The sequence below is a fragment of the Stomoxys calcitrans genome, chromosome 1 (assembly GCF_963082655.1).
Source record: "Stomoxys calcitrans chromosome 1, idStoCalc2.1, whole genome shotgun sequence".
Lineage (NCBI taxonomy): Eukaryota > Metazoa > Arthropoda > Insecta > Diptera > Muscidae > Stomoxys > Stomoxys calcitrans.
Genome location: NC_081552.1, coordinates 137,050,667 through 137,073,755, shown reverse-complemented (window position 1 = coordinate 137,073,755; position 23,089 = coordinate 137,050,667). Strand labels below are relative to the sequence as shown.

The following is a 23,089-nucleotide window of genomic DNA, read 5'->3' as shown; positions in this document are numbered from 1 at the left end:
AAATACCTATATCTGAATCCCATTTGATCTTTATTGGTCTATGAATTCGCTTGGAGGGTTTAGGTTAGTTTGAAAAGAGGATGCAGATATTAATCTGCCCCATGCCACTATGGATATACACCTTAGCCAGTAATCGGCTTGTTGTGCGCTCTAAAAACTAATTGTTTTCAATACCACTCCCCTAAGTTGGTTCATATCTGGTATTGTGTCTCCACCTAAGTGCCGGTATCTGTTAGACGCGAAAGCCGAACAATGACAAAGGAAATGTTTCAACGTCTCATCATCTTCCCCGTATGCCCTACACATGCTATCACTTGATGCACCGCTGTTCCACAATATTGCATGCGCATTCGTCGCCCACGCCCTTAATTTGGACTGCGTCGACATGAAAGGCTTCGGGTTAACCATGTTCATTGATGGAAGTCCTTTGGCCTTCGCCGCCAAATCGTCTGCCCTTTCTTTTCCCCTTACTTCGTTATGACCCGGCACCTAACGATGCGTATTTTTCCATCCTCAAAGAAGACGTTAATCTCCTTCTTACACTGCAAGACTGTTCGTGACCTTACCGTCTTGGTTGTTATTGCCCTTATGGCAATTTTACTGTCGGTAAAGATGTTAACACTCGACGTCCTCGCGTTAGCACCACCCGGATCGCCCGGATCTCAGGCAGTATAAAACAGATCTCAGTCCCTAGGTTCTCAATGTAAACCCCAGGCCCACTCTGTCCTCTTGATCCAACCGTGTAACATGATCTTCCAGATGACAATTGTAGGGTTTTGTCAATCCAAGACTGTGGCGATGGCAGCAGTGCGTCGCACTCGACTTCCAGGTTCATCTCAGGTATCCGATCGGAAACAGGTTTCCTGTCGTCCCCTCGATTATACCGCGATGGTATGAGCTGCTCCCATCTTCCCATCGCCTTAAGTCTGATATCCGCAGTGGCTGCCTCACATTTGATCTGTATGTCAATGGGTCGGATATCTAGAATAGTCTCCAGTGCCCTAGTGGGCGTGGTCCTCATCCCTCCGCCTATGCCAAGACAACATGTTCTCTAAACCTGTTGTATTGTTCTTATGTTGCTTTTTTTCTCTCCATAGCAGCCCACCCAACTACTGAGGCGTAAGTAAGCATTGGTCTAATCACGGTCCTGTTGAGCCAGTGGACTATCTTTGGACTTAGGCCCCATTTCAAGCCTACGGCCCGTCCATGTGACACTTCCAGTTCAGTTTCCTGTCCAAGATCACACCTGAGTATTTGACCTTGTCAAATATCGACATCGTCTTATTGAGGAAATGTGGTGCGTTAAATTGGCCCACCTTCATCTTCCTCGTGAACAGGCATATTTCAGTCTCCTCTGGGTTAACATTGAGACCTCTGGGTCTAGCCCAGTCATATGCCATAAGCAAGACCCTTTCGGCACTTCTGCATAGCTCGTTCGGATCCATACTCCTTAGAATATGAGATGTATTTTAACATCGTCTGCGTAGCGGACGGGTTCAAATCCCCCCTCAGACAGCATCCGTAATAGGTCATTTATGGTGGTCACCCATAGGAGTGGCGATAAAATCCCCCTTGTGGCGTGCTCGGGGGGTTTTGGGTAGTTTAAGTTTCGATATTACATGTAATCCATTCTTAAAAGACTTTATTTGAGACCGATATTCTTTATGGGTATTTTGGGAGTGGGAAGGCCCCCAAGGTTGTTGTTTTGTGTTTAGGAGGCGGGGTGGACCCCCAGAAACGTATGAATTTCGTTCTCTACTCAAAAATTCCTTTCATTTGTCCTATTTATGAGTGTTTTCGAGGATAAGTGATCTCCCATACACTTAGCCCTGAGTGCTTAAAGGAAATTTATGAGATGAGGCGTCCCCCAAAATTCATTTTCTAATCTCAAATACCTTTCATTTAAGCCACATATCGGTAAATTTTTATTCTTCGGGGGGTGTTTTGGGGAATGGGGGGTGTCCCAAATACATGGTTCCACATTAGCTACCATATAAACCGTTCATGAATTTTGACTTCATGAGCCACAAGAGAGCGCAATTATTATCCGATTTGGGTTAAATTTTATACAACGGTTTCTCACATGACCTTACGTATACGTGTCAAATATGGTCTCAATCAGTGTATAGCCCGATACAGCTCCCGTATAAACCGATCTCCCTATTTTACTCCTTGAGCCCCTAAAGGATGCAATTCTTATTCGAATTGGCTGAAATTTTACACAATGGTCTCAAACATTCCATTCGATTACGGTCCGATTCGGACCATAACTTGATAAAGCTCCAATAGCATATCAATTTTTTCTTTAATCCCTTGTTTACCAAAACATCGCATATGTCCAATTTTTTTGGCCATATGCGATCCATGGTGGAGGGTATATAAAATTCGGCAAGGCCGAACTTAGAAAGCTTTTACTTGTTTTGATATTAATTCACTATCAATACCGTTGGTATAATTTTTATATCCACCACCATGATTGGGGGTATACTAATTTCGTCATTCGGTTCGTAACACCTCGCAATATTCATCTAAGACCCCATAAAGTATATATATTCTTGATCTTCATGGCATTTTAAGTCAATCTAGCCATGTCCGTCCGTGCGTCTGTCGAAAGCACGCTAAATTTGAGTAAAATTTTGCTCAAATACTTCTTATTAGTGTAGGTCGGTTGGGATTGTAAGTGGACCATATCGGTCCATGTTTTAACATAGCTGTCATATAAACCTATCTTGCCTTCTTGAGCATCTAAAGGGCGCAATTATTATCCTATTTTGATATGTGCCAAGCAAGGTCTAAATCAGTCCATAACCTGTTATACCTGCCATATAAACCGATCGTAGGTCTTGACTTCTTGAGCTTCTAGAGGGCGAAATTCTTATCCCATTTGGATGAAATTTCGGACATATCGTTTTGATATTACATCCAACAACTATGCCAATATGGTCTAAATCAGTCTATATCTTTATATAGCTGCCATATAAACCGATCTCCCATCTTGAATTACTTGGTTTTCGTTCAGTTCAATAAACTCAACAAAGTTTGCAGACGCAGTAACATCTCACGTAATACAATGGTAGTGTGAAATCTATTTTATTATATGGCTGTATAATTTGACACAAGCGACTACCCGCAATAAGTTTTTATAAATCGCTGCCTGCGACAAATACTTCGAATTTTCTGGCCAAACCATATTTCAAATGTGGAATTGCAAATAAGAACAAGCACTTCCCCTGTCGATGTAGAAATCCGGAAGAGAAAATGGACTATGCCGACCGTGCGATGATATAGCGAGAAATGTCCTAGACTGGAACCCGCAAGGACAGCGAAGGAAGGAAATACATGGATCCGCTGAACGAAAAGAGAGTTGGAATCAACCCATATATCGTGGAATCAGACTAAGGCTTTGGCCAACGATAGAGCTAGATGGAGAGAGCTTGTAGATGCCATGCGTGCACACTGAACAGTTTACTATATTTTCTTGGTAATATTTTTAATATACTCCAATAGTAGATTTAGATTTAGATGAGATTAGAAAAGATTTTATTTATAATTCATTTACTAATATAATTCGATACAGTTTTGAATCGACAGTTTCTAATTTGACATAAAATCTATGTTGTGTGTCGGACTGGCATACAAAAAAAATTACATAAATGTAGAGCGATAAATTATAATTATTTTTTTTTTTTAAGTTTGCACTGTTTCTGATTTGCTTTGTTTCGGGTTTTGTTTTACTTTTATTATTGTTACTTCCGTTTCGGTATGCAACATATAGTTAGACGTATTACTTGGTAAGTATAGTACCTTTTTTATGAAGAAACTGAATAGTCTCTCTACTTGCTCATAGCTAACGTGTCCCCACACCTGAGCGCCGTAAAATAATATAGACTTGGCAGCGGTTTTAAATATCTTCATCTTATTCGAAATGCTAATTCTTACGTTGTGGATGTAGCGTAGCCATGTAGAATTAATAGCCATTTTTGCAGATTGTAGTTTGTTAGAAAGATGCTTTACAAAGGAAAGGTTATACGTAAGATTCATGCCGAGATATTTGTACTCATTTACGACCTCTATGGGCTCGGTGCCGCAATACCAAGACAGACAGCTACTGATCGTGGGTCCCTTTCTGAAAACAACAATCTTAGATTTGGCCAGGTTTAAACATAGACCCCTTAAAGAGCAATATGCGTATAGAGCATCAATCATCGACTGAAATTTCGTCGGTGAGTCCGAAAGTAGGACAATATCGTCTGCATACATAAGCCCCCTAATAATCACACTAATCTCGAATTTAACAACCATGACCGACTCCCGAGTAACCTTAAAAGGTGTAGATAGGGTTGAACCATTCCATACTTGACTTGTGGTGTCACAGTAAATTAAACGCAGTATACGAATAATCTTTGTAGAGAGAACCAATGAGACCAATTTCTAAGACAGGAAGTTTCGAAGTGCCATGTCAAAGGCAGCAGAAAAGTCAACAAAGAATGCCACCCTCTTTCTACTTATCTTCCAATTCAAGAAACCTATGCTTGTAAGGTTAAAGATGTTGTCAGTAGTCGAGTAGCCCCATCTAAATCCTGCTTGGTATTCGTTCAGAATCCCATTTTGCTCTACCCACGAATTAATTCGATTCAACACTATACCGGTGAATATTTTGTACAGTGTGTCAAGCAGAGACAAACATCTGTGATTAGACACCACATTTACGCAACACACATTTTTGTGCAATGGGATGATTATCGATTTGCGAAAGGAGCAAGGGATAGACTTCTGACGAAAAATAAAGTAAGGCAGATGTAGAACTTCTTGTAAATAGAAACGAAGGGCCGTCTACAAATGGGTTCATGTGGTACGGCAGCACCCAAGCCATCTCATCTTCGTGAGAGCTGTATGATAATAAGTCAATAAAGTATTCGCGGAACGAATCCACATTAAGGACGTTTCCTATTCTAGGTGGTCTTTCCTTTAGCTTATTCACAAGTTTCCACCAATCAGCCGAGTTCATGACAGTATCCAATCTCTCAATGTCCGAGTTGTGTAATGCCAATTTCTTTCTATTGCAGAGATTCGTATAAAATAACCTACTCTCAATATATTGTCCCCTACAAATCTGATTGTTAAATCTGCGATAGCATACGGTTTCTGGCTGACTCGCAATATGCGTCAAACCATATATTCTTGCGCTCGAAAAAACGTTTACCAGGTGACTTTCCAGCAGCGTCGTGTATTTTAGATATGAGAATGTCAACCATGCAATCAATGGTCGACTCGCTAAAAAGATAATTTAAGTCACATCGTTCGGTTATGGCGTTACGATATACATCAGGCCTGAAGGGACACCATCTCGGTTTCTGTGGCAATATGTATGCCTTCTCTGTGCTAATGCAGTTCGACTTAATTGATCCGAATACGGTTTACAGGAGACACGGAAATTGTCCAAAAGTTCCAAAACATCGGCGGAGCCTATAACGTAATCTATTACCGTTGCACCCATTTCCCCACAAAACGTATACTCGCCTATCACCTTGACATATATTGTAGCCGTTGAGTGAAGCGGACGTGTTTTTATTTCGCTCCTCAAAGAAAAAATAAATATATATCCGTATCTCGGAATAGGTACTATCTATTACGAAAAAAAACTTTTAAAGCCTTTTGGACAGGCTAGAAATGGACCCCAAAGGCTCAACATCTGCGGTGGTGGCGTCAGACCGCAGCATGTTGTTCTCCCCTCCTATAGGTGTGGGTGCCTTTGCACCTGTAGTCGAGAGTAATGCTTCAAGCGCACAACTAGTCGTCAGACTAATTAATGAGGAAGAGACGGATAAACCAGAGGGATGCACAGTTCGTGGTGATTCTGACTCAGCGACTGTGTTAATGAAACAGTCATCGCAGCCAAATCGAGAGATAAGGGCATCTGGATGACAGCAGAAGTGAGCGATGGCTTTGCCAAGGTCACAAGCAGACCGAGAAAGCGATCCGGTGCACGACGGGGCAGACAGAGGCGTATGTACCGGCAGCGTAATCGGGCGAAAGTGCAGAATGCTGGAAGGGATAGAACTCACATTCCAAGCACTTCTACGGAAGCTGGAAACAGAATCAGATCTCCCGAAGAGCACAACACTGCTAAAATGCCGAAGAAGAAAAAGAGCTCTTCGCTTTCAAGTACTTTGGGAAAACTAAGACATCCATCCCGCAATGGAGACTCCAGACAGTGTCCTGCGAAGGTAGACAAAGTTGGAACAGGAACGAAGGAAGGACTGTGACTTATAAAGGGGGCCACAGCCATCACGGAAGGGGAAGATGGTCGCTGAGAATGGTAAGGAGCCGCCCTCTTACGGCAGAGTGGCAAGGAAGCACTAATATCGGCTACGCATCCGGTAGAATTCCTCCAGATCATCGGTCCCAAGTGGAGGATCTGGTTAACGATCGGATTTTTTAAAATGTGTGGAACTCTGTAGAGGGTCCACCCATACAAATGATGAGCTGCGAGATTAGAGGGGACATCTTTACGCTGCGTTTTGCGTCTGCGGAATGTGTTGATACCGTCAAACAGCTCGTCAGAGCTATTCACGTTCCCTGGGAGGGTGCAAAGTTCGACCGGGTGAGAAAGATGAATATCCCCAGCTCACAAAGGTGACAGTAAATTTGACAGATGGGGCAGTAAATTTGCGACGGAACGCATGTTGGGATTCTTGGGCAAGCAAAACCAAGGTTTGGTCGCAGAGAAGTGGGAGGTCTTCCACAGGGAGGAGAAGGAGGAAGGAACTCTCTTTGTGGTTGGCATTGATCAAGTCTCCGTGACAAGTTTGGCTAGGACTAAAGGTATGGAGCACTGCGGAAGCAAAGCAGACTTTTTCAAGATTGGGAAGGCAGGCCGAGCATTGGCAGGTGACTCAACACCGCTCATCAAACTGGGTGCCGACAACGAGACAATCACAGCATCTCTCAACATTGGAAATACTAGGGGAAGCAATGATCCTAATACTAAAATATCAGGCAGTGCAGTGGCGAGAGACCCAACACAGCATAACAAACAGGAACCCGACGACGGACCCACCATTTTCGTGGGGTTGTACCAACACTAATGAGCGGGGCCAACCCTGACAGAGTTCTTGAATACTAACGACCTAATAACATAAATATTGGTAACACCGCTACCTTTGTTAATAGGATTATGGAGGAGGTATTAGATGTGACGGTATGTTCAGAAAATCTGATCGATGAGGTTCAGGATTGGAGGGCCTCCATGGAACACCCTTTCTCTGACCATCGCTACATTAGGTTTAGAATAGCACGGCCAGCGCCGAATCCGATAAGATTCCAGAATAAGTTGAAAATGTCATCAGGATTACGACTGCACTGGTAGGGTCCTTCGATGATCGTTGTCCTCTTCGGGAAAGGAAATCAGCACAAAAAAAACCCTGGATGACCGGGGAGATTCGCAATATTGGGAAAGAGGTCCGCAGACTTTTCAACAGAGCACGTCGTAAAAAAGCGGAAGTTTATTAGGATGTGAATTACACACGGCTCAAGGAATACAATAAGTTTACCAGAGCGGCAAAACGTGCCTCCTGGACAGGATAGCGTTAATGACGAACAGGTCGATAGCGTTAATGACGCCGCCAAGATAAAAAAGTTTCTCTCAAAAACCCATGTCAAAATTTAAACTTTAGTGGACGACATGGGAGTGAGAGCAGAGATAACGGGGGACATGTTGAGCCTTTTGATGAAAACCCATTTTCCACAGGATACGAAGGGACTCACGGAGACACCGGAATCTTGGAATAATGACGTTGATCGAAGGTTTATAATGACGGAATTTATGATGATGGAATCCTTGAAGAGCTTCAAACCATTTAAGTCACCCGGGCCTGATGGAATATTTCTGGCGTTACTGCAGAAAGAAGCAGACTATCTAACGCCTCGTCTGGCCAAAATTTTCACAGCGTGCCTAGGACTTGCATATACTCCGAAAGCCTGGCAGGAGGCAAGGGTGGTTTTTATACCCAAGCCCGACAAGTAAAGTAATGCGACACCAAAGGCCTACAGACCCATAAGCCTTACGTCCTTTCTACTTAAAACCACGGAACGCATTGCGGACACCAGGATGAAGAGTATGACATAAAAAGTATAGACTGGCGGCATGCATTGACATCGAGGGGGGTTTTAACAATGTGCGGACCAACACAGTGATCCAATCCTTAAACCAGTACCGGGTGGACCCGGTCCTTAGATACTGGATAAACCATGTGCTAAGAATCAGGTGGATAAATAGTGTGTCCCAAGACATGAATATAAAGGAGAAAGTGGCACAGGGCACGCCACAGGGGGGCATTTTATCGCCACTCCTATTGGTGACCACCATAAATGACCTATTACGGATGCTGACTGAGAAAGGATTTGAACCCATCTGCTGCGCAGATGATATTATTATACTTCTAAGGAGTAGGGATCCTAACGAGCTATGCAGAAGGGCCAAAATGGTCTTGCATATGGCATATGACTGGGTTAGACTCAGAGGTCTCCATGTTAACCCAGAGAAGACTGAAATATGCCTGCTCACGAGGAAGACGAAAGTGGGCAAATTTTACGCACCACGTTTCCTCAATAGAACGATTTTGATATCGGACAAGGTCAAATACTCAGGTGTGATCTTGGACAGGAAACTGAATTGGAAGTGTCACATTCAGGAGCGTACTGTGAAGGCTCACAGATGTTGGGCACTATGTAGACTGGCCGTTGGCTCGAAATGGGGCCTAAATCCGAGAATAGTCCACTGGCTCTACAGGAGCGTGACTAGACCAATACATACCATCGCGGTATAATCGAGGCGACGATAGGAAACCTGGAAGGAAGGATACCTGAGATGAATTTTGTAGTCGAGTGCGACGCACTGCTGCCATCGGCACAGTATTGGATTGACTGAACCCTAGTATTGCCATCTGGAAGATCATGTTAAAAGGATGGATCAAAGGTAGAGGACAGAGTGAGCCTGGGTGTATACATTGAGAACCCAGGGACTGAGATCTGTTTTAGACTGCCTGACCATAATACGGTCCTGCAGGCGCAGATGCGGGCGATTAAGAAATGCGTGAAGTGGTGTGGTGCTAACGCGAGGACGTCGAGTGTTAACATCGTTACCGACAGTAAACTTGCCATAAGAGCAATAACAACCAGGACGGTAAGGTCACGAACAGTCTTGCAGTGTAAGAAGGAGATTAACGTCTTCTCTGAGGATGGCAAAATATGCATCGTTTGGGTGCCGGGCCATAACGGAGTAAGGGGAAAAGAAAGGACAGACGATTTGGCGGTGAAGTCCAGAGGACTGCGGTAAATAAACTTGGTTAACCCGAAGCCTTTCGGGGCGACGCAGTCCAAATTAAAGGAGTGGGCGACGAAAGCGCATGAAACATTGTGGAACAGCGAAACGGTCAGTATGACGACGAAAATCTTATTGGGGATCCAGATCGTGCGAAGACGAGGCTATTACTGAAAGGAAGCAAGACGGAGGTTAGTAGAGCTATTGGTATCATAACGGGACACAAGGGACTACGATCTCACTTATGTAATATCGATGCGGCAAGTGATAGAATGTGTAGGGCATGCGGGGAAGATGATGAGACGTTGGAGCATTTCCTTTGTCATTGCCCGGCTTTCGCCTTCAACGGATACCGGTACTAAGGTGGAGACACAATACCAGACATGAACCAACTTAGGGGAGTGGTATTGAAAACAGTTAAGGATTTTGTGAGTAGCACGGAATTCCAAATTTTTTTCTTTTTAGAGGTTACTTTTTAGTTTTTAGAGTGCACAACAAGCCGATTACTGGCTTAGGTGTATGTTCATAGTGGCATGGGGCGGATTAATATCTGCACCCTCTTTTCAACCTAACCTAACCTTCATTTGTTCCTCTTAGCTTATAAAGGGACATACTGTAGATGCTTTCTAAGTGAAATTTTGGACAAGATAGGACAAATTAAACGGGTGTTATATTTACCTCAAAATTTTATTAAAAATTTAGAAAAACCCCCCAAGTTCAAATACTTCAAATCCAAGATCCCCCAATTGGGCACATGTTTTTTAACTCCATATGTTCCCTAAACCCGTGCAAAAAATTGTTTGCGCCTTTCAATATTTGTAGCCTCTACAGCAAATTAACTAAAAAACGCCGATTTCAAAATCGTTTTGTAAAAAAATTTGGGCAAGGTTTATTTTTGGTTTTTTAAAAATACCCTTATCTGCAAAATTCAAAAATATTTACTGAGTCATCTTTATTTGCTTTTTTCTTTAAAATTTTCAATTTTAATTTTGGGTTTGCTACAAATATTGTTAGGTTTGGTTAGGTTTAAGTGTCAGTCTGCAATTAGACTCACATGAACGTTTTCATCCATTGTGATACTACAGAAACAGTAGAAGGAAGATGCCTTCTAGTTCCTACCGTTGAACCATCCAGATCGCTTTAAAAAACCCAACAAGTTGCGAATGTTCACATCCGCTAAATTAGACAGGTTCTTATGGAAATGAGGACCAAAAGTAGAGCTCCTTCTGACTACCAGTGCGGGACACACACACAGAAGGTGTTCTATAGTCTCTTAGTAGTACAGTACATTTTATCAAAAGCGGCTCAGGCAGGGCGCAATCCACACTTCCTGGAACATCGGACATTTTATCAACACAGTGTTGCCACATGGCCAACGAGAAAGCACCCTTAACCTCACGGCAGTGGTCGCAGCAATTTGTCTAGCCACAACGTCCAAGGGCATTAGATGTAGCATTAAACTCAGCGCATCGGACGGTTTCGTCCTCTGTGCAGCTGTGATGCACAAATAAGTCATCTTTTGGATCCGGTTGAGTATTGATCAGTAGTTGGACTTTTGAAGATCAGTAGTTGGACTAGACCACAACACCATATGACGAGCGGTCTAAACTGCAAACTTTTCCCAATGCCTCTCTTGCAGAAGTATAGGGCAAGAGTTGCCTTTCTCCCTTTCCCTTTCCAATATGTTGGATTTTAAGTTCAGTTTTCTGTCCAGCAAAACACACAGGCATTTTGCGCTTTCTGTAAATGGGACATTCTCTCCTCCCAAGCAGACAGGTGCAACTGTAACTTACTGCTGAAAAGGACTACTTCTGTCTTGCACGTATTTACGCCTAGACTACTTTCGTTAACCAATTCGCTGTTGCACGTAGAACTCTCTGAAGTACATCTCTTTGAGTGCTGGAAAACATTCCCCTAAACGCAATTGCCACGTCATCAGCATACGCGACCACTTTAACACCTTTTTCATCCAGAGACAATAATATATGGTTAATAGCGATATTCCAAAGTAGAGGAGACAGTACATCTCCTTGAGGTGTTCCTCTGCAGACCCATCTTTCTAAATCAACAGATACCAAGTCTACCGTAATGCATCTTTTAGTAAGTAGGTTAGGTGGAAAAGAGGGCGCGGAAGTCAATCCGCCCCATGTCATTGTCGGCATACACCTAAGCCTGTAATAAACTTGTTGTGCGCTCTAAATACTAAAAAAGTAACCTTGACAAAGGAAATTTTAAGTTAGGAATTCCGTGCTATTTACAAAATCCTTAATTGTTTTCCATGCCACTCCCCTAAGTTGGCCATGTCTGGTTTTGTGTCCGCACCGAAGTACCGGTGTCTTTTACCCGCGAAAGCCGGGCAATTACATAGGAAATGCTCCAACGTCTTACCATCTTCCCCATATGCCTTACACATGATATCGCTTGCCGCACCAATTTTGCATAAATGAGCTCATGATCCTATGGTCCAATACTGGCCTCTGACTTCCATTGAGTAATAGCCTCGTTCTCTCACGATCCGGATTACTTCATAGGATTGTCGTCATCCTACTGACTGTTTCCGTGTTCCACAGTGTTACATGCGCATTCGTCGTCCACGCCCTTTACTAGGACTGCGTCGATTCGAAAGGCTTCGGGTTAACCAAGTTTATTGACGGCAGTCCTCTGGCCTTTACCGCCAAATCGTCTGCCCTTTCATTCCCCTTACTCCGTTATGGCCCAGCACCCAAACGATTCGGATTTTGCCATCCTCAGAGAAGGTGATAATCTCCTTACACTGCAAGACTGTTCTTGACCATACCGTCCTGGTTGTTATTGCCCTTATGGCAATTTTACTGTCCGTAAAGACGTCCTTGCGTTAGCAACCAACACACCACCTCACGCATTTCGTGATCGCCCTTCTGCGCCTTCAGGACCGTATTATGGTCAGACAGTCTAAAACAGATCTCAGTCCTTGGGTTCTCAATGTAGACCGCCAGGTGTCTACATGAACATGTGTAACATGCACTTCCAGATGGCAATGCTAGGGTTCCGTCAGTCCAAGGCTGTGCCGCACTCAACCTCAACTGTCGTCTCAGGTGTCCGATCGGAAACCTCTTCCCTTCCTTCCATGTTTCCTATCATCGCCTTAGCCGCAGTGGATGCCTCAAACTTAATCTGTATGTTAATAGGTCGGATATCTAGAATAGCCTCCAGTGCGCTAGTGGGCGTGGTCCTCATTACTCAGCCTTTGCCAAGACATGTTCTCTGAACTTGATGAATGGTCGTTATGTTGCACTTTTCTCCATAGCAGTCCACCAAACTACTGAGGCGCATGTTAGTATTGGTCTTAACAGGCTCCTGTAGAGCCAATGAACAATCCTCGGTTGCAGGCCCCATTTCGAGCCTATGACCCGTCTACATAGTACCCAGCATTTGGGAAAGTAAGTTATTAATAAATTTTCCTACGGTAGAGTTGATGCCTAGTAACTCCAACTCTTTCAATGTCAAGAAATGCTACCATTGCATATTCCTTGACAGCGGGAGAACCCTCTGTGTAGCCGACTAGGTCGTGAAGGGCTGGCTCAGTGGACTTGCCTTTACTATATGCATGCTGCTGCCGAAACAGGAAATCTGCAGGGATCTTTGCCCTAAGATATGTTTCTATCAACCTATGAAGAGTCTTCAGCATAAAGGATGACAGACTAATAGGATGACAGCTTGTAATTCAACTGGTGATACATCATTAGGGCCTGGCAACTTAAAGCAGTCAAAAATTCTTATCGCCTAAAGGATTTTTGGCTCAGTATATCACGATAACCTCCGACGAATGCGTACCAGTGACAACCTCTTCTGGCGCCACGTTGTCCGTTAGAGAATTTCCAGATTGCTAGATTGCAACTTATAATAGGCGATAAGCAGCTCACTCCTTTCCTTGACATCCGAACTTCTCCATATCTGGTGATGTGCATTAGCATCATTTCTTACAATGATGCCCTTCTTCCCTGCAGAAGCGGCTTCAACCAGCAACTTAAGCTTTGAAGGCGGCATCTCTGAATCGTGTGCCATGTATTGGGAAGCCAGTCGGTAATGAGACTTATTTATTTTAAGGCTGGCTACTTCTAAATCTCCAATGCTTAGCGCCGGAAGAAGAAAAACATTTAGACCAGTCGGTAATGAGACTTATTTATTTTAAGGCTGGCTACTTCTAAATCTCCAATGCTTAGCGACGGAAGAAGAAAAACATTTAGACTACTCTTTGCAAGAATACAGGCTCTGTGTCTGCCATTCCCCGTACCCTTGAGTAGTTTAAATCCCGGAATTCTTAGTCCACGAACCATTCCTCCACACACCTATGGTTTTGGGATAAGAGCCACGTCAAATTCCTCTGCCATTAGGAGGACCTTTAAAGCCGCGGAAGCGGTCTTACAATGGTGGAGATTTATCTGCAAAAATCGGACCATAGGATTCACAACTTCCACCACTGTTGTGTTAGCCTTGTCTTCTGATTCCACCAGGAGTTCATCCTCACAGGATTCATTAGATCCTGTCCTGGCAAGGGGCAGGTGAGAAAGCAGTGGAACCACTCTTTCTCAGGACACTGTGTACTTGCGGTGTAGCTGCTGCTGTCGAACTACTTTTTGAGTTCCGCCCTTCACCACTGGAGCATACTTTGAGTCCAGTACAACAGTATGGCCCACCCACACAGGGCTTGTCGGGTCCCATTTCGATGCCATCCCTTCCTGTCTCGATCGTGGCAGGGGGATTTTCAGTCTCCTGCAATCCACCAGACTTTTGCGATGTAGTCGATAGTTCCTCAGGCATGTGTTCAACAACAACTGCTTAGTCGTCTCCTGATTCCCCAACCCCTCCGCTTCTATAGACCTGCATTTTCAACTTGTTGAATCCGTAGGATACAATTCCTTCAGACTTCTTGAAGTCTGCGCGCCAGCCGGAGTTTAGTATGAAAACTGCATGACTCCTGCCACCATCAGCCTCATCCAATCTACCAACCATCCAGTCGGTGGTTGAAAGTGTTGGAATACAAGTATGGATTCAGGATCTGAGAGAATAAGCAAAGTTTCTTGGTTCTTACTATTGTTCGCTCTAGTAATTTTAGGCATGGAATGCTCTCCAGGTGACCGCAGCCTTTTGACCGACTGTGGTGTAGTTTCCGAATCTAGACGTGTAGTCTTTGGGGTAGCCTGTGCAGCGAATCTCCGAGTCCAACCTAGGGAGTCCCTCTCCATATTATTGAGAGTCTGAGAACCATTCGCACCAAGCCTCTCAATAAACTCGAGAGCGATGCGTCTTCTATTATTCCAACTTCTTAAAGAGCGTGTTGATTCGCCGGGGAAGTCCGATGGCCTAGGCAAATTATAGGCATGCGAAGATAGAATAGATTCGGCCTTGTCCTTTTTGGCTAGTGGAGCCTGGAGCAGCCGCTCTACCAGTCTAAATTTCAGTGGCAGACAACATTCTACCGCCTGATACCACCACCGCAGCTGTTGGGTCTTTGGAGTCCGTTCTAAACCTACTCCTGGCCTATAGATCCGCCGCTCTACTGGAAACAGACGCAGATCATCAACCGCCTAATGGGTAACACTATCGTAGCTGTCCTTAAGTGAATTAAATTTTCTTCCAAAAATAATAATCTATTACGAGTTATGGAAAAATTCTTGAGGAGCGCATTAACAAATCATCCGCTCCACTCAACAATGATTTATTAATCTACTTGTTTGCAACTCATTAATTGCAAGTTGTTCTTAATTTTACAATATGCGTTATCATATAAGACTGACGCATACACTAACATCTGTTGAATAAACATGGAGTGGATTTAAACAAAACATAAACAAAAATTCCAGGGAATACTAAAAACTGTTGAGTAAAATAAAGCGAATAACTTTAAAGATGCTTTATTCGCGACGGTTAAAGTGAGACTAATTGAAGTTAAAGAAACAAGCAATGAGTAAACATAAAAACAAAAAAAGTTGACATGAGAAAGGTTACCATTTAAACCATGCACAAATTGGGTACTTCCAACACTCCTTCTCAACACAATTACATTATCAAGAAACAAAAATCAAAATCAAAAAATTCAAATTCAAAAGTATTTACATACATTACATTTCATGATAAATTCACTAAAGAAACAAATTTGGAATGCTTTACTTTCCTTAAGTTCTGCGTAAGTATATCGGCCATCATCTCATTGGCATATATTTGACTTCAATTTCGCCTTGGAGTGCATATCCTGTACTGGTGGTACTTAATCGCAATGTGTTTGCTCCTTGAATGGTAAGTTGAATTTCTTACTAGGCATTGCGCGCTTTGATTATAGTTGTATACTGTCATTGGACCATTCAAATGAAACTTCAGTTCTGCTGAAACTTCAGAACGTGTTTATAGGCAGCCCCATGTTTACTATGTGGATCGCAATTCATCTGAGATAACTTTGTAACGGATAATATGTCGGGACAGGTAGATAAGGTTAAGTACACAAGTTTTCCTATTGCTGATTGATACTTTGTCTTATCTATTCTTCTACAGTTTTCGTTTTCACATTAAACTTGGAACCCTGGGTCTAAGGGAGTTGAAACCTCTTTGCAGTCAGACATACCATACTGTTCAAGTACATCGGGTATATATTGCTTCTGTGATATACTAATCGGACTCAGTGCGCCTTCACAGTTGAATTCCATCCCAAGGAAGTAGGATAATTCTCCAGCATAGACAATTTCCAATTCTTTGGCTATGGCTTGTTTAATTTTGCTGAGTTCCGATAGTGGGGTACTGCCGACGATTAAATCATCTACGTAAACCACAATTACGTTGAAGACATCTTTTGGCTGTTTGGTGTAAATGCATGGGTCACTGATGCTCGGGGAGAATCCAAATTTCTTCAAAGCCGTATTCAATTTGGAATTCCATTTACGACCGCTCTGCTTTAAACCATAAAGAGATTTTCTGAGTTTCAAGACTTTGCACGGATTTTGTTTGTTTTCAAAACAGGGTGATTGCTTCATCACCGTACTTACACCGTGTAAGTCACCATTAAGATAGGCTGAAGAGACACCTAGCTGGTGTAGGTGAATTCCATATTCGACCGCTAAACCAATGACTAGTCGTATATTTTCGTAGCGGACTACAGGCGAGAAAATTTCGCTATAATTTAGACCATACTTCTGGGAACACCCCTTTGCCACTAGCCTTGACTTTTATTTCTGCATGGCTCCATCCTTGTCTCTTTTAACGGCGTAAACCCACTTGCAATCTACAGCTGTCTGACCCTCTGGCAAATTTGATATCTTCCATGTCTTGTTTCCATAAGCGAATCATATTCGGTCTTCATGGATTCGGTCCATTCCTTGGCATGAGGACCGTCTAGAGCTTGGTGTATATCGTCATCTGTTTCAATAACGCACTTACCAATTGCGTGCACTTCATTATATAACTTCCTAGGACGTCCTATGGTTCCATCGCGCAACAATCTCGGACGGCCTGGTCCAAATCCTACTGCTCTTTGCTCTACCTACGGTTAACTGGCTTCGCTCTGCAACTCGTCTGCGTCGCCTTCGTTGCTGCTTGTTTCACCCGAAGGGGACCCCACCAGTGCAGTCGTAATCCTATTGACATTTTTGTCAATGTCTTCTATGCTTGGACAATCCAAATTGTCTTGCCGTCTTCTTCTGAGTAGCCTTCAGAATTTTTGTCCAGTTGGTTTTCAACTTATTCTGGAAGCTTTTCGGATTCGGCGCTGGCCGCTCTATTCTAAACCTAAAGTAGCTATGGTCAGAGAAAGGGTGTTCCATGGAGACCCTAAAATCCTGAACTTCATTGATTAGATTTTCCGAACATATCGTCACATCTAAACCTCCTCTCTAATCCCATTTACAAAGATAGGGGTTTTACCAATGTTGAGTGTTATTAGGTCGTTATTATTCAAGAATTCTGCCAGGGCTTGGGCCCGCTAATTAGTGTAGGTACTACCCCACGAAATGTGGTGAGAGTTCGCATCGCACCCTATTAGTACCTCGTTTCCTGTCTGTTTGCAAATAAAGTGCAGCCAGGTATGCTCCACCGTCTCCCTGTCTTACCACTGGGGAAAATATATAATTCAAACTTTTATGACAAATAACGCAGGTCCTCGGATTCTTGTTTGAACCTTTGATTGGAGCGGACGTTTTGTTATTTCACTCCGCAAGAATTTTCCTGTAACTCATAGTGGGTCATTATTTTTGGAAGAAAATTTAAGTCACTCAAGGATAGCTGAGATTGAGATATCCATTAGGCGGTTGATGGTTCGAGTTTGTTTCCAGTGGAGCGGCAGATCTAGAGCCCGGGAGTGGGCTTAGAATGGACTGCAAAGACCTAACAGCTGCGGTAGTGGTATCAGGCCGTAGCATGTTGTCAGCTACTGAAATCTCGACTGGTGGAGCGGCTGCTCCAGACACCACTAGCCGACATACGACTGGTCAGCAAGGGCTTTTGACGAAGACACCTGGTTTGAGACTTAAGGACACGGCCAAACCTATTCTATTTGCGCATGCCTATAATTTGGCTAGGCCATCGAACTTTTCCGGCAAACCAAAACGCTCATCAAGAGGTTGGAATAATAGAAGACGCATCGCTCTCAGGTTTATTGAGAGGCTTGGTGCGAATGATCCTAAGACTCTAACTAATAGGGAGAGAGACTCCCTAAATTGGGCTCGGGGATTCGCTCCACAGGCAACCCCAAAGACATAGATTCGAAAACTGCACCACAATCGGTCAAAAGGCTGCGGTCACCTGGAGGGCATCCGATGCCTAAAAGAACTAGGGCAAAGAATAGTAAGATGGGTCTAAGAACATTTGCTAATTTCACTAGGGACAGTTTGGTGATGACAGTTGACGACAAGGGAGAAGAACAGGGCTGCACACCTAGGAATAATTGGAGTGGGATAGTCAATGGACTGTCATCAGTATACTCCGATGTCCTCGCGGAATTTCCTGGGACTCCTTCAGTTTGTGACGATACAGGCTGGTATCGGGGCCGATACAGACTAATTGCCATCGGGGATTAAAATTCAATTGAAATGTATCGTTGTGCGCTAAAAATGATTGGAGAGATCTGGCCAGGTGCAGCACTAGATTTAGTCAAAAAGAAAGATATTCCTTCTCGACCAATGGCGCATGCTTGGATACCTAGGATTCCCTCCGATCCTGAATCCATACTTGGAAGACTAAGAGAATGTAATCCCAACCTTTAAACCACCGACTGGAAGATTGATAAATTGGATGAGGCTGACATGCAGTGTTCGTACTCAACTCCAGCTGTGTCGCAGACCTCAACAAGTATGAAGGGATGGTATCCCACGGACGCCACAAGTTGAAACTGAAGGTTTATAGAAGCGGTGGGATTAGGTAATCAGGAGACGACTCAACAGTTGTTACTGAACACTTGGCTGAGGAACTATCGACCACATCGCTTAAGTCTGGTGGCTTGCAGGAGACTGACAATTCCCCTGCCACAATCCAGACAGGATGGGAGCGCATCGTAACGGGACACGACATGCCCTGTGTGGGTGGGTCATCCGGATGGAACTCAAAAGTACTTTGACAGCAGCAGCTAGTGAATCATCTAAGGAGGAATCGTCCACAACGCAAGTGTTCAGTGTCCTAAGAAAGAGTGGTTCCACAGCTTTTTCACCTGCACCTGGATGGGTACGGTAGATCATAATGACAAGATCTAACGAATCTTGTGGGGATAAACTCCTGGTGGAATCAGAAGACGAGGCTAAAACAACAGTGGTGGAAGTTCTGAATCCTGACTATGGTCCGGTTTCTACAGATAAATCTTCACCATTGTAAGGCCGCTTCGGCGGCACTGAGGGTCCTCAGTAGTAGTAGTAGCCAACCTTGAAATAAACAAATCACAGGGTCGAGCTTGGTGTCCTCCCAGGGAGCGTGGATACTTCCGACGAGCCTCTTGACGGTATCAATACATTTTGCTGACGCAAAACACAGCATAAAGATGTTCCCTCTATGCTCGCAGCTCCTCATTTTTGTGGGTGGACGCTTTTCAGCATTCAAAAATCCGCTTAATAACCAGATCCTCCATTTGGAACCGATGATTTGGTGGAATCCTATCGGATGCACTGTCGGTATCGTTGACTTCATAAGTTAACTCATCTCAGTTTTGCTTCCTAGCCACACTGACGTGAGAGCGCGGCCCTCGCTCTCTACTGCCGTCATTCCGCTGTCCTCATCTCTCGATTCTGCTGCGATGACTATTGACACTTTCACTGTATTTCGAGATACAAATATTTTTCTTTGATGAGTTACTATTAGAAAAAAATTAAAAGTTAAAATTTTCATTTAAATTTTGTTTTGTTTTTAAGTTCCGAATATGATCATGTTCGAATAAAAATGTAAAATGTGCAACATTATGACAGGACTTTTGTTGTTTTGTTTAAGTCTTTAATTTTTTCTTGAAGGATTAACCATAACGGACTTTGATAGATAAGTACGAATCATACCCCCTAATAAGGTTGATTAGATCTTTAAAACTACCGTTTCGGATATAGTATGTAAACTGTGGTTTTTAAGAGCTATAGAAAGTTTAAAAAAAAAAAAAACATGAAATTCAGAAAGAAACACAACAAAAAGAACACTCAATTTCAAATATCTAGTATGAATATATTTCTTTGTTTTATTATTAAGGATCATAAACCAGTTATCAAAATATGTTATTTTTCATAATTTTTTTTGATAAAAATTTTATTGTTGCAGGAATTTCTCCTCGCCATTGACGTAACATCTAGTGGAACTCCTGAAGAAAAATTGAAATGGGCATTTCGAATGTATGACGTTGACGGAAATGGTGTAATTGATATACAGGAAATGACGAAGATAGTTCAGGTAAATAAATGTTTATTTACACCACCATTTTTCGGTGTGTGTGTGTGTATGGTTCTTAACGGCTGGCCATTGGCCATTTTTTACGAAGGGAGTTAGCTTGACTCCCTTCGTAAAAAGGTAAAAAGTTGGAATGATTTAAATGTATTGAATATTACTAAATGGAAATTACCTAATCATGAGACCCTTGTACACATAGACATTGCAGCCATTGGTATATATTGGCGAAACCCCTCTTGTAAATTTTATTGCTATGGTAATGCCCACACTCTCATACACTCATAGAAAAAAGTTGTCTGAAAATAGCAAACACTGTCTGCTTAATATTAGTAGTTAATTTTGCTGCTTTATAGTATTAGTTCTACTATTATAGCAGTAGTTCTGCAATTTCAGAGCAGCAGGCTTAGCCTGTTGTTTGCTGAAAATAAATTACAAATGTGTATCTCAGTGGATGCTCATAATCACCACTGAATGTATACTTTCCATAATCTTTTTTCTTTAGGTTAGGTTGAAAAGAGGGTGGGGTGTTAATCCGCCCCATACCACTATGGATATACACCTAAGCCAGTAATCGGCTTGTTGCTCTCAAAACTAAAACAAAAATAAAGTAAAGTAAAGTAAAGTAACCTCGAAAAAATCTAAGTTAGGAATTCCATGCCACTTACAAAATCTTTAATTGGTTTCCATGCCACACACCTAAGGTGGTTCATGTCTGGTATTGTGTCCCCACCTAAGTGCCGGTATCTGTTATACGCGAAAGTCGGCAATGACAAAGGAAATGTTCCAACGTCCCATCATCTTTCCCGCACGCCCTACACATGCTATCACTTGCATGTATAGGGCATGTGTATCGATTTTACATAAGTGAGCTCGTACTCCTATGTATCCCGTTATGATATCCATATCTATACCGACCTCCTTCTTACTTTCTTTCAGTAATAGCCTCGTCTTCTCACGATCTGAATACACCCAAAGGATTTTCGCCGTCCTACCTACCGTTTCGCTGTTCCACAGGGTTGCATTCGCTTCGGGTTCTGGTGAACCAAGTTTATTGGCGGCAGTCCTTTTGCCTTCACCGCTAAATCGTCTGCCCTTTCATTCCATCTTACTTCGGTATGACCCGGCACCCAAACGATGCGGATTGTGCCATCCTCAGGGAAGGCGTTAATTGCTTTCTTACACTGCAAAACTGTTCGCGACCTTACCGTCCTGGTTGTTTTTGCTCTTGAGGCAATTTTACTGTCCATAAATATGTTCACACTCGACATCCTCCTGTTAGCACCATACCACCTCACGCATTCCATGATCGCCCGGATCTCCGCCTGCAGGACCGTATTATGGTCAGGTAGTCTAAAAAGATCTCAGTACCTGGATCCTCATGATCGACTCCCTGGCCCACTCCGTCCCCTAGGTATGCTCCATCCGTGTAACATGATCTTCCAGATGGCAATACTTGGGTTCCGTCAATCCAAGACTGTGCCGCTGGCAGCAGTTCCTTGCACTCGACCTCAACTATTTTCTCAGGTATCCGATCGGAAATTTCTTCCCTTCCTTCCAGGTTTCCTATCGTCGCCACGATTATACCGCGATGGTATGAGCTGCTCCCATCCTCAATCCTTTCTCCCATCGCCTTAAGTCTCATAGCCGCAGTGGCTGCCTCACATTTGAACTGTATGTCAATGGGTCGGATAACTAGAATGGTCTCCAGTGCCCTAGTGGGCGTGGTCCTCATCGCTTCGCCCATGACAGGACCTGAACCTGTTGTATGGTCCTTATGTTGCACTTTTTCTCCATAGCAGCCCACCCAAACTACTGAGGTGCAAGTAAGTATTGGTCTAATCACGCTCATGTTGAGTCAGAGCACTATCCTCGGATTCAGGCCCCATTTCGAGCCAACGGCCCGTCTACATAGTGCTCAACATCCTCTGGGTCTAGCCCAGTCATATGCCATATGCAAGATCCTTTCGGCTTTTCTGCATAGCTGGTTCGGATCCTTACCGCTAGAAGTATTATAACATCGTCGGCATAGTAGGGGAGGGATTCAAATCACTTCTCAGTCACCATCCTTAATAGGTCATTTATGGTGGTCACCCAAAGGAGTGGCGATAAAATGCCCCCTGTGGCGTGCCTTGTTCTACTTTCTTATATTTATGTCATGGGACACACAATTTATCCACCTGTTTCTTAGCGTATGGTTTTTCCAGTCTCGAAGGACCGGGTTCAACCGGTACTGGTCTAAGGATTCGATCCGCACATTGTTAAAAGCCCACTCGATATCAATGCATACCGCCAGTGTGTACGTTTTGGCATCGAAGGATTATTCTATACTCAAGGATTCCTTCACCATATATTATGTATTTATAAACCTTCGACCAACATCATTATTCCAAGATATCGGTGTCTTAGTGAGTCCCGTAGTATCCTGTTGAAAATGGTTTTTCATCAAAAGCATCAACATGTCCTCCTTGACTCTGCTCTTACTCCCATGTAGTCAACTAAAGTTTAAATTTTGACATGGGTTTTTGAGAGAAACTATTCTATCTTGTCGGCGTCACTAACGCTATCGATCTGTTTGCAGAAAAACTTCCAGGAGGCGCGTTTTGCCGCTATTCTTATTGTATTCGTTGAGCCGTGTGTAAACATATCCCAGTAAAATTCCGCGTTTTACGACGTGCTCTGTTTAAAAGTCTACGGACCTCTTTCCCAATACTAAAAATCACCCCGGTCATCCAGGGTTTTTCCTGGGCTGATTTCTTTTCCCGAAGAAGACATCTTCGAAACATCCCACCTGTGCATCGTAATCTTGTTGACATTTTCGTCAATGTCTTATAAGCTTGGACAATCTTCTTCTGAGTAGTCTTTCGAATTTTGGTCAGTTGGTTTTCAACCTAT

General features: G+C 43.3%; 1 protein-coding gene across 1 annotated transcript in view; it reads left to right on the top strand.

Moving 5' to 3' along the window:
* Window positions 1-23,089, top strand: part of LOC106088930 (neuronal calcium sensor 2) — a 128,025-nt gene that overhangs the window by 43,577 nt on the left and 61,359 nt on the right. Inside the window, exon 3 of the mRNA XM_013254646.2 lies at window positions 20,072-20,200. Coding sequence (XP_013110100.1) covers window positions 20,072-20,200 — 129 coding nt within the window. The remainder of the gene's footprint in view (window positions 1-20,071; window positions 20,201-23,089) is intronic.